The 11,738-nt window shown below is 37.4% G+C and overlaps 1 protein-coding gene across 1 annotated transcript; it reads right to left on the bottom strand.

Annotated features, from left to right (window-relative positions):
• Positions 1 to 4,501: 4,501 nt before the first annotated feature.
• Positions 4,502 to 11,718, bottom strand: pin1 (peptidylprolyl cis/trans isomerase, NIMA-interacting 1). Its single transcript, XM_067585210.1, has 5 exons — positions 11,547 to 11,718; positions 8,309 to 8,391; positions 6,112 to 6,220; positions 5,904 to 6,014; positions 4,502 to 5,474 (listed from the first exon to the last, which is right to left on the bottom strand). The coding sequence occupies exons 1-5, from the start codon at positions 11,602 to 11,604 to the stop codon at positions 5,365 to 5,367; spliced, it is 471 nt and encodes a 156-aa protein (XP_067441311.1). The 5' UTR covers positions 11,605 to 11,718; the 3' UTR covers positions 4,502 to 5,364.
• Positions 11,719 to 11,738: the final 20 nt, after the last annotated feature.

Below are 11,738 nucleotides of genomic sequence, written 5' to 3' on the forward strand. Positions count from 1 at the left end.
AGCTGGTCCACTCAGCAGACATAGTTTTCATGGTATTTCTGATATTTACAATAAGGACAGTGACGGTTCAAGCAGAGGGATGCTGTGTAAAAGGCGCCCTCTAGTGAGCATTGTAGCTTTTACTGGTAATTGATGTGTGTTGTTACTGAGGGAGAAATCTGCTGTTTCAGCAAAGTTGTTAAAGGATAACGCTGGTGATATTCTATATTTTTCTTTTTGAGAAGACCAAAACCAACAATGACTTCATCATTCTGTCTCGTGTTTCTGGAGTTGTCAAAGCATGATGGCTATATCTTATTTTTCTGTGCCATAGATTTCTATTGCTGTCCAGAAACATTATTCTCAGTCTACTGATGGCATCTTCAGTAGACGGTAGAAAGAGGTTTCTACCTGTTCCTAATGCCCATAACGTTGATATTGCTGCCCCACTTCCAGTCATCAAAAAAATAACCACCAGAGACAAGCAGAGGATGGCAACTTATGAGTAAAAGAGGGGAATAACAAATCAAAGGAGATAAGGATAGTAAAAATGAAGCAGGAATGACCTATTGTGTACAACTTTAAGGAAATGCATTAAATTACTGCTATGAAAAAAGAAAAACATGCTCGGAGGGATAATGGACAGAAAAAATGCATAGTAGAAGTAATGCAAAATTAATTTTAATTTCATCTGATGGGGGCAATTGTTTGGTTATTTCCTACTTCAGTGGCTAAAGTATTTTCCCCTCCCTGCCCTCTTTCCCCCCACTTTCTGTTCCACTTCCTGTCTCCGTCCTCTTTTGCACTCTGGAGTTACGCCAGAATCCTGCATCAGGTCAGCTACCCACTGGTTGAAATTATGTTCAGTTTTGGAGAGGTCTGACTGTTCACCTCTGCAAATTAGTCAGTCTGTCAGAAACAGAAGTGAATATAATATATTGAAAACATGGACATGAAGATTTTTTGCATCTCCAATCTGTACATGCAGTTTCACTATGTTATTTTTGGCTCTACGATTGGCGATATCGGTTCATTAGTCAGTCAGTCCACCTCTTTAGTCCAGACTGGAATATCTCAACTATTTGATAGATTTCCTAGAAATTTGTGTAGCCTGAAGCTTGTAACCAAACGTAACAATGCATACAGCTACATCTAGTTCTAAATAAACACAGCAATCAAAATAACCAGTGCAAGCGCTGTTAAGCAGGATTATTATGTCATAAAATTATCTGCTGGTCCTACTAAGGGAAAGCCTGAAGGAAAAGAAGACAGTCGGAAGAAGCAGCATAGTGTGGTACCAAAGGCAGATAATAAAGGAATAACCACTACACCACTCACCCAACCTAAAGGTGACCACACCCAAACTACCACTACACACCAACTTCAATATACATCCACATGAAGCAGTTCCCAGTGCACCCACTGGCTGCCACCAGGAAACAGGAGAAGGACAGAAGGACCAGCGTTAGCATTATCTCTTAAATATTAAAAACCTGTAGCATTCACACAGACACACACATGACTGGATTTAAAAAGAGAAACACATTTTAAAATGGGAGCACATCAATGTAAAAGATAATTTCACATCCTCTTTGGCTCACACACATTTCTCAATAAATCCGGGAACAGCTCAGGGCTTACAAATCACTATACAAACAGAACAACAACAATCAGTGTGTAGTATTTACACAATCTAACAACATTTCATGGCATGCATCAGGAGAAAATACATTTGAAGCCCCAGATTCTCAGCTACTCTGTTCAGTTGTGCAATTCACTTAATCTGGGAAGGTCCTCAGCTTCCCTAAACAAATACAAGTAGTCATACTAAATATGACATTTTGGCAAAATGATTTTACCATAAAACCATTACTTTAAATAACCTTAACTGTATATTTGAAGGGGGAGGGCTGTGTTAAATCAGCTTTCCTAAGAGAAATACAAAGATATAAATTTGCTATCTGAACTTCATACACACATATGACTTACCCCAGATCTCAGCGTGTGCCCCAAACAAGAGGTGCATGAAAAACAGGCATACCACACCCTTACTTGACATTTTCTGACCAAATCACATTTCACTGACACATCTGTTCCTCCTCCTGCATCTATCAATACACGAGATCAACTGGATCCTAAAGTCCTACCTACAACATTTGGTAACTGTAGGTACACCTCTCTTCTCTCGCTCCTCTATCCTCAGTTTACACTGAAATAAACAAGTCCCCATACTGGAAATCAGTTGCAGCTGACACATCACAAATTCACCACAGTTTTAGCCTGGAGTGGAAACAGATGACAGATTCAGCTTAAGTGTCTCATTCACAAGTTTTATATTTTATTTGCTTTCAGAATCACTGTCTGGTTAAAAACAGTGAATCTGCACTGTAAAAATGGCTGTGACATCCATAGTAATTTACTGTGTTTCTGCACAGTTAATAGTGTGAAACAGTGAATATTTTTTAAGAACAATACGGTGTATTAGGTCTAAAAGCACAGTGATCAACATGATACTGTAGAAATCACAGTAGTGAACATACTACAGTAGAAAATCACAGTAATAATCCCATTACCGTAGAAAATCACAGAAACCATTATGTTAATGCAGAAAATGGCAGTAACCATAATATTACTGTAGAAAATGACAGTAATATTCATAGTACTGCAGAAACTATTATAGTATAGTATTAGTATTTCCCTTTTGTAGAGAAAATCACTCATTTGAAGATTATTTTGTAGTACTTTCAAATACAACCCTCAAATTTATGGTGCAAATTAAATAATTTAAACATTAGTTTAAACATTAGTTAATTATTTTTTTCATATGAATTCAAATAATTTTAGATGGCCATGTTTCTTTATGCTTCTGCGGGCTGTTACTTTTCAGTGTTTATTAGGCCATGAAGTTGTGAGCTGATTGGTTGAGCCAAAGAAATGCATCACGTGATCTCAAACTTGAATTGTATCACTGTCAGTCTAGGTGCCAAAGTAATTCACCACAGCCGGTTTGGGATTCAACAGCTTTTTTTTACCCATCAGTCTGGAGCAGCAGCAGCAGTTGCCAACTTCACTGTCGCACACAAAGGCAGGAAATGTGTGTGTCCGTCTCCCAGACTTTGTGAAACCTCACTGTTGAAAATATTCCTACACATACACAAAATATTTCTACAGCTACAAAAAACTTTTTACACATGTGCAAATCATATCTGTGTGCACAAAACGTTTTCACTCATGCGCAAAATATTTCTACAGCTGCAAAACTTTATTACAGATTCACAATCCATTTCACAAGCTCAAAATATTAATGACTATTATTTGATTCCATACTCTTGTGGCAGTTGTGCTGGTTATACTATGTGCCTGTTTTTATATTTATATTCTATATTTAGGCTTAAACACAAGCACCTCAGCAGCCATCTGCTTAGACCTGTTCATATGCACACAAACAATGTTGTCTTTATTGTGTAAGTTTCTTAGTTTTCACAGAGAAAACGGTACTTTAAGGTAATAGAATTGTTGTCAATTCAGTGTTTGATTATTAGTCATCAGGAGAACCTGAACCTGAGATACAAAATGGATGCTGCTGATGGAGACCTGACCTCACCGCCAACTTGGGTTGAATATCTTTGCTTAGATTATCCAAGATTGTTTTGTTTCTAGTAAATTACAGTGTCTAGTATATTGTCAAGTTCAGTGATTTGTTTTTTTTTTTAGATGTGGTGGACTTAAGAAATGAAATTAATTTTTTTTCATAAGGAACTGTGGCTACAGATTTAAACAAGCTTTTTACACATTGGACTTTTAATGTTATCTTTGTGACATTTGCTAAAGTCTGTAATATATACATTTGAAAACTTTGTTGACCATGTGGGTTACAGAATGATTTTTAGAGGACAGAAATTACAAGAACTGAAAACATTCTTATTTACTGTATTAAGTTGATGCCCATGCAGTCCAAACATTTCCTGCTGTTAGTACTTCACAGTGAAAGCTTCTCACTGTGTGCCTTTTATTATGAAGCATGTACAGGAAATGCAAAACTGACTGCACAAGTGGTCAGTAAATATTGGTCTACACAGAAAAATGTTTTGTGCTGTTTGGTCAGCAGATCCGTTTTATATATTGCAAAGGAGGTCTTATTATGATATATCCTCAGCAGACAATGAATGGCTGCACACAATTTCATGGCAAGCCATTAAATATGGACCAAAGTGATGGGTCAACCAACTAAGCGATCTCTAGAACCATGTTGTTAAACATTTCCTGATATGGATTACTTTTTCTTTGTCATTTTGCCTGGTGATGCAAGAATAAGATTGATCAAAACCCACTTCATTCATCAATGTAGAAGTTGCTGTTTCTGTGCATACAACATCATAAATCACCTTCAGCTGCAGGTATGTTTCCATGGTAATCAGCTCTCTGGCACAAATAGACAGTACTACCTGTACTTGAACAATAAGCATGTCCATTATTTCATTTCATCCTGAGCAAAACAGAGGAACTAAGCAACACAAGACACTTACAAAAAAAGAGATTTTTTATTGATGGAAGAAGAGCCCCAATGATACAACAGTAAAACAGTTCATCTGGACCTTGATGCTTTTAAAAGCTGCACAGCTGATTGTTAAATCCTGGAAGTTTTCAATTGTGCCATCTTTGCATATCCTAACGGGGGTAAACATGCACTTTTCAAGGTGGATTATTAAAACAAATTATTCTTTGTTTCTGAATATCTGCAAGGGACAAACCATTTAAATCAATATTAAATGTAGAGAACCCAGAATAACAATGCTTTCTCCAACTGCTGAGGTCTGCAACGGCTAGAAGGTATCTTAAACATTTATGAATCTATGCTCCAAAACAATAAAACAGATAGAGGAATTGCTTTGGCACACATAGTGTAGAAATGGGAAAAGGAAAACATACAGTAAATGGTCCTTTTTGCAGACATGCACATACAAAACAAGCTTTTACAGATGCATTCTCGTACTTCGCTCATCATGTGAAACTGTTTCTTCGGGGCAGTCACTTCAACAGAGTCACAGGCACTCATGTTTTTATATAATGGCATTGCCATGGTTAATAAAAGCTTGAGCTCCTAACAGGAATAATCTGCAATAACTGTTGATGTTCAGTGTAATTAAGTTAGTAATACATGTCTGATGGTGCATGGAGCAAAATTATCTCTTAAAATAATGTGATTCAGCCCATAAGCTTTGTTTATTGAGTGGTGCGTGTCACTAAAATAAATCACAGGTCTGGTTGAGTTGGACCGTCTGTGTATGTGTGTATGCATGTGTGTGTGTGTATGCGCGTGTGTGTGTGTGTGTGTATTTGTGAAGAAAAGACAAAAGGAAAAGTACAGGATATTGCCTCTTCCTTTCAACCAGTGCGTAGGATGATGTGGACTCCAGAGTCAGTAAAAACAGGACCGCTCATGTCTCCCACTTTGAGAGCAAAGGAGGCATCTTCAAAAGGTTTCTGCATTTGACCTAAAAGATAAACACAGAATAGTAAAAAGATTAATACTAATTGAATGCTGAAATTACTACTCGAATGTGTATTTTTTAATACATGTGTTGGTTAACATTAGCGAATCTCGCCCTTCTCGCCTTGGCCTTTAAGTTTCTCTATTGTCCCAGAATTGTCCCAAACACTGTATCTTTGCGTCCTAGGTGCTAATTTTAATTGTCCCCAGGACAACAGGACATCCTTAGTTTCGAGCACTGCTAAGTACACAGACTCTATATGACATATTTAATATTATAGAAATGCTTATGAACCAAATTTGACTACAGACTTATTTATAACCTTTCACATGTGCACAACTCTTTTTGTTTGTGTATGCGTGAATAGGACTGTACTTGGTTGTGTATTGTTCTGTGTGTGTGTGTGTGTGTGTGAAATCGTTAAGTGTGCACCTCTGCCAAACAGTCCCAGGTCTCCACCGTTCTTAGCCGAGCTGCAGTCGCTGAACTGAGACGCCAGGGACTCAAACTTCTCCTGTCCAGACTTGATCTGTTCTATGTACTCTACACAGAATACAGAAATAAAAGAACACATTAAATATGTTGATCAGACGTCCTTATCAGTTCAGCTCTCCTCTCCTCTCCCTCAATCATTCCTTACTCTGAATGAGTTCCAGGGCCTCGTCTTTAGATCGTGTGATGTTTTGTTCCCGCCAGGAGGATGGACGACGTGACTGATTATGCTTCACCAGGAGATGAGAGCAGCGTACCTGAATGAGTGAAATAAAAAACAAAAACTAATCAATCAAAACACACCAGAATCTGTAAATAATGGATTTCTTAATGTCGATAAAGCATTAATTCCTTTTTAGATGATTAATAGGCTGTTAATAAGAACAAGCTTTGGGTTTCTATGTTCATTCATTCCCATCGTCCTGAAGAATAACTTCCTGTGTCACATTCATGAGCTCTTTTATTTGAGTTAATGGCTTATTATAAAGTGACAAAGCTTGCTGTTCTGGGTGGCCTCCTCTCCATTATGCACCATCTAACGACCTCATTGTTGCTAACATAACCGCAGACTTGATGGCTTACTGGAAAGTTTCTCATTTTACAGTAAGCCACCTGCACTTTTAAAAGTTGAGAAGCTATAGAGAGTTCTTCTATGACAATAATTAATTGGGTCAGGGGTCAGTCGTTAATGAAATGGAAATTTTATTTTCGAGAAAATAAGGGGTCATAAGGTTTAAATGAATTAAAGAGCTGGTTAAAAAGTCAACAAGTCAACCTCTAAGAGAATAATAAACACCAGGCCAGTTCATTTTTCACAACCTGGCAACCCCAACGCTCTTATGAATGTTTTTTTTAAACAGTCGATGAAGAAATAAGTTATTTATCATTAACCTCTTCCACTCCCCGAGGACGCCGGTGTCCGTCTTTCAGAGGCTGTATCATATGAAACTAGGAGACATCAGGAATCCGTTAGTACCAACCATGTCATGCTAGCTTGTCAGGAAGGTCCTCTGTGTTCATACCTGAGTACTTTTCTAGGAAAGCAGATGATGCTTTTTGATAATCGATGATTCTTTTCAATTTTTAAGAATAAAATTTCTAAATTCTCTAGTTCCAATTTCTCAAATGTGAATATTTTCTGGTTTCTTTAGTCCTCTATGATAATAACCTGAATATCTTAGGGTTGTGGACTGTTGGTCGGTCATCTTGGACTGTGAGAAACAGTGATTGACATCTTTCATCATTTTATGGACCCAACAATTCATCGTTTAATCGAGAAAATAATCATTTGTTGCAGCCCCAATACCAAGTAACAAAAAGTGATGATATCATTCCCCAATCACATTACATCACCTCTCACATGAAATGTCGCCTAAATGTTGACCATGAAGAGGAGGCACATTAGCACAGTGGACACAGAGTCTATGTACGATATTATCAACACATTTATGAATAATTTTATTGTGGCATGTTGCAAAGTTATATTATGGCTGTAACGATTATTTTCTTTATTATTTATTTTCTAAATTCATTAAGTAATCCTTTTGTCTATAAAATGTCGGAAAAGTGAGAGATGGAATGTTACAATTTAAATACAATATATTTACTATCTTACTACTTTACTATCAAGTAAGACAACAAAAAAAATCCCAAATCCTCACATTTGAGAAGTTGGAAACTGCAATTTTGGGTTTTTTCTGCTTAAAAAACCACTAGAACGATTATTTTTATTGTTATTGTAGCTTTAAATTATATGTGTGTGTACTTATACACTTCTTAAAAAGAATATAGATTAAAATAAACTACACAAAACTTTTTAAGACATTTATTGCACACTCATGGGATTGAAAGTACAGTATGAACTCAGTGAGGTGTTGAAGTGTTTTGGCTCCCGTCAATTTCTATAATTTCTGCAAACCACCAGATGTCACTGTTCTTGCTGTGTTCAGGAGTTTTAGTCCACCCATCACTTTTATTAACTAGGAGCAATGTAAAGACTCAACCTATGTTTTAAAGACACTGAGACTGTTACACATGCCGTCATTTTGTCACTTCTTGATAATTGCAATTCTCTGCCTTAATCAAATTAATTGAAAAGCCTTATACAGATTACAGGCTGTGTAAAACTCTGCTGCAAAGCTTTTAAGTCAACCTCAGCTGTGCTCTGTGTTTAGTGCTAATTAACAAATGTTAACAAGCACCTCACAGTACAGCCTTACAAAGCTGCTGGTGTGGTTGCAGCCTCTTAGATCTTGTTTTGTTGTAAAGCACTTTGTAACGATTGTTTTGCAAAGTGCTCCATTCATTATCCTTATGAGACATTTTTAAAAATTATACATAATAACCTTATCTGGCTCTCCACGTCCATCTCCCACTGGACGTTCCCACTGGCTGGCATTGGTGATGTGGTTGAAGTAATACACCTTGCCTGGAGGGGCAAAAATAAGAGTCATTAAAGCCGCATTCATTGATTTTTATAACACATGGAGGCAGCGGAACAAGCTGAAAACACAACATTGACGTCACCTTGTTTAAGTTGTTATGGCAATTATGTTGATGCACCAATCTGATTCCCCCGATCGGTATCTGCTAGGGGTGTAACAGTACATGTATTCATCCTGAACTGTCACGATATGGATGTTACGGTTCGGTGCATGCAGTTGTATGAAGAACCCTGTAGTGTCGCTGCCGTCACAATGACAAACATGAGACACATAACGCTGACCGAGTGCGACGCTATTATTAAAATATGCTGTTATCTCCATAGTGAAACAACAGTGAATACCACATCTCCTCGTCCACTTCCCCCATCCGTGACAGTCGGCTTTTCACTCCGCCTTTGAGTGAAGCCGTTTGGAACAACAATAAAAACATTTGATTTCTGATGTTGTCAGACAGCACGTCGAAAGAACCAATTCTGAGGGGGAAAAATGTAGTTAAAGTATTGCAGTAAAAGTAGTGGTTTGGTCCCTCTGACTGATATATTATTATATATGACATCATTAGATTATTAATACTGTTGTAATACTGTTACTGTTGTTCAAAATCGTACCGAGGTACATACTGAACTGTAAATTTTGTGCACTGTTACACCCCTAGTATCTGCACCAATACTGACCTTATTTAGTGGATTAGATATCAACTATGATTTGACCAATCTACATTAAATAGTTTCTTTATCAATGTCATTATAAAATTAAGGGTTTCCACTATCAGTTACTCAGTCACGATGAGCCGCCAACTCAATTTCAGTGCCTGATACTTTACATAAAACTTATTCCTACGAGTTCTTCTCAGATTTTAGATGAATTAAACTCAATTAAATTAAAAATTTGGATCAGTGCCTCCAAACTGATTTAGCAAACAGTTGCTTATTTACACATCTGCAGACATGGAACAACATTAGCATTCATTTTGAGTAATGTTTTCAGCCAACTGATGAAAGTTAAGTCCAAAATTTTACTCTGCTTTTACCGCTGTCTTGGTGGACATCAACTGCTGAGAGAAATAACCAGCTCTTTAGTTGCTCTAATGATCCACTGTCTTCACCGGATAGTCTCTAACTTTGTCTGTTCATCATATAGTGCTGGGTAGGTAATGCACATTAGTTTTTATTAGAGCTCTTTCCTAAAAACAAATGTTGATGAGAGCAGAGATGTAATGATCCAAAACAGACTAAAACACTCTGTAGAGCAGTGGTAGACAAGTAGCGGCTCATGGGCCAAATCTGGCCCCCCCAACAAAAATATATGGATCTCTAATGAAAGCTTAAGTTTTTCCTTTTATAGATTGTATCAAATCTTTTACATTATTCGTCATCTACAGTAGATAACAATGTAAACACAGGGCTCATGTAAATCCCAATAAATATGACCTGTAAACCTCTTATAAACTCACAAGATGAATATCACAGATACATAATATAATATGGCTGATCTGACCAGAACAGATTTGTGTCAATAACGGTATTTTCCTTCAACTGCAAATGAAGCAGGCCACTGTTTATTGTGTGAAGATAAGCTACCAATTACATTTCCAGCCTTATGTATGATCATTTATTTATGAGACATTTAAATAAACAAACAAAATCACATTTAAAACATATTGGATTGTATTTTCACTGTGCATGTAAAACGTCAGCTCGATAAATAGTGCTGAAAAAAACTGGCCCACGGTTGAACCTAACTGCTTGTGATGGTTCTGTCAATTCATCACAACAAACAACCACTTTGACATTTCACACAGTTCTTCCAGACTGCAGCCAGCCTCATTAACAAGGCCCGGGACCCCCACTGACATGGACTCTATCCCACCCATGGACACTGTACTTTATACTAAGGTAAAATCTCATAAACTTGATCCAACACAGTGTTACATCAACTTGTCTCTGCATATACTATTTACACTATGAACATTTGCACATTCATAGTCAACATTCTGTACATTTCATTTCATTCTCTTCAATTTAAACCTATAGCAGCTCTTTCCACTTAGAATATATTTCATATATTTATTGTAAATTTCTTTCTTTTTTTTATTTAGGATTACTTAATTTTGTGTATATTTTGACTGTTATGCATCACAGCACCAAGGCAAATTCCTTGTATGTGCAAACCTACAAGGCAATAAACCTGTTTCTAATTCTGATAGTGAAAAAGCCTCTTTAGATAGACAGAGACGTCACAATGTGATGGGACTTAATTAGTCAGTAATTGGTTTGAATGTAAATAGATTTAAACTGTCCAAAGCTTGGCCTCCCCACATGAGGCAGGCTTTATAGAAGCATCGCAGCCAGATTCAGCAGGCTCAGAGACAGCCGCTATGCGCAAGTCATCAGACGGTTGAACTCTGGGACTTTGTGAACATACATAACACACACACACTTAGGCTAATCACCCCCCCACCAAGCACAAACACACAAATTCTCTTTTCTACCACACAATATTTACATTTTTATCAGAAGTATTTATCACCCATCACTTATGTGCAATACAATTTTAATAACCATGCATTTAATTAGTGCTGCACCTTTGATTTGCAGTGAATCTCAAAGTTCTACAGCATTAAAAACATATAGCATAAAGAAAATAACAACAGTTAAAATGAAAAAGCCTTCCTGAACAAAAATATTTTTAAGCCTGTAATTTTTTTGGTATATACTCTAATTGGAGCTTGAGCTTCAGAGTTGCTACTTGCTGTGTTGCTATGCATCTGACAATAAAACCTCTTGAATCTTCAATCTCGTGCGTGTGTTAAACCCCTGCAGAGGCTCGCGCTCAGTCTGCAGGTGAGGCACATGAACACAATGACGTCATGCAGGGCCCTGCAGCAGCCAGGTTGAATGAAGCAGTGCGTCCATGAAACTAAATAACAGACAAACACCTCATTTACAATAACACAGCCTTACTTCTGAGTGTCCAGTCACTAGTTTCAGCTTCTCCTGGTTTAAGTTAAAGTTTAATCTGCCTCGTGTCAGCAGTAAACACGATGCTCGCGCTGCTAGCCGGTGAGCTAAGTTAAACATCATGTTGTCATTCAGCTAAACTCGCATTTTTATCCTCTCGTGATTTCCTGTTTCATTACCTGAACTGCGGCTCATTCTTTTCTCCCATCCCGACGGTAGATTCTCCTCGTCTGCCATTTATTTTATTTGTTTTTTTGCAAAAGCGTTTTTTTGCAAATTTAATTTCTAAAATGTATTAGCTGCCGCGCGACAGACTGAGATGCAGCTAGGCGAGTCACGACAATCTCCGGCTTGTTTACGGCACGAGTTGT

The sequence above is a fragment of the Thunnus thynnus genome, chromosome 3 (genome assembly GCF_963924715.1).
Source record: "Thunnus thynnus chromosome 3, fThuThy2.1, whole genome shotgun sequence".
Classification (NCBI taxonomy): domain Eukaryota; kingdom Metazoa; phylum Chordata; class Actinopteri; order Scombriformes; family Scombridae; genus Thunnus; species Thunnus thynnus.

Bases quoted from the DNA above. Each gene is read 5' to 3' on its own strand.
- pin1 (XM_067585210.1), bottom strand. From the start codon at position 11,604: ATGGCAGACGAGGAGAATCTACCGTCGGGATGGGAGAAAAGAATGAGC. The intron at 6,221-8,308 runs GTTATTATGTAT...TCACTCATTCAG, and splicing joins GACGTGGAGAGCCAGATAAG to GTACGCTGCTCTCATCTCCT. The intron at 5,475-5,903 runs GTGCACACTTAA...TTTATCTTTTAG, and splicing joins CCTGGGACTGTTTGGCAGAG to GTCAAATGCAGAAACCTTTT.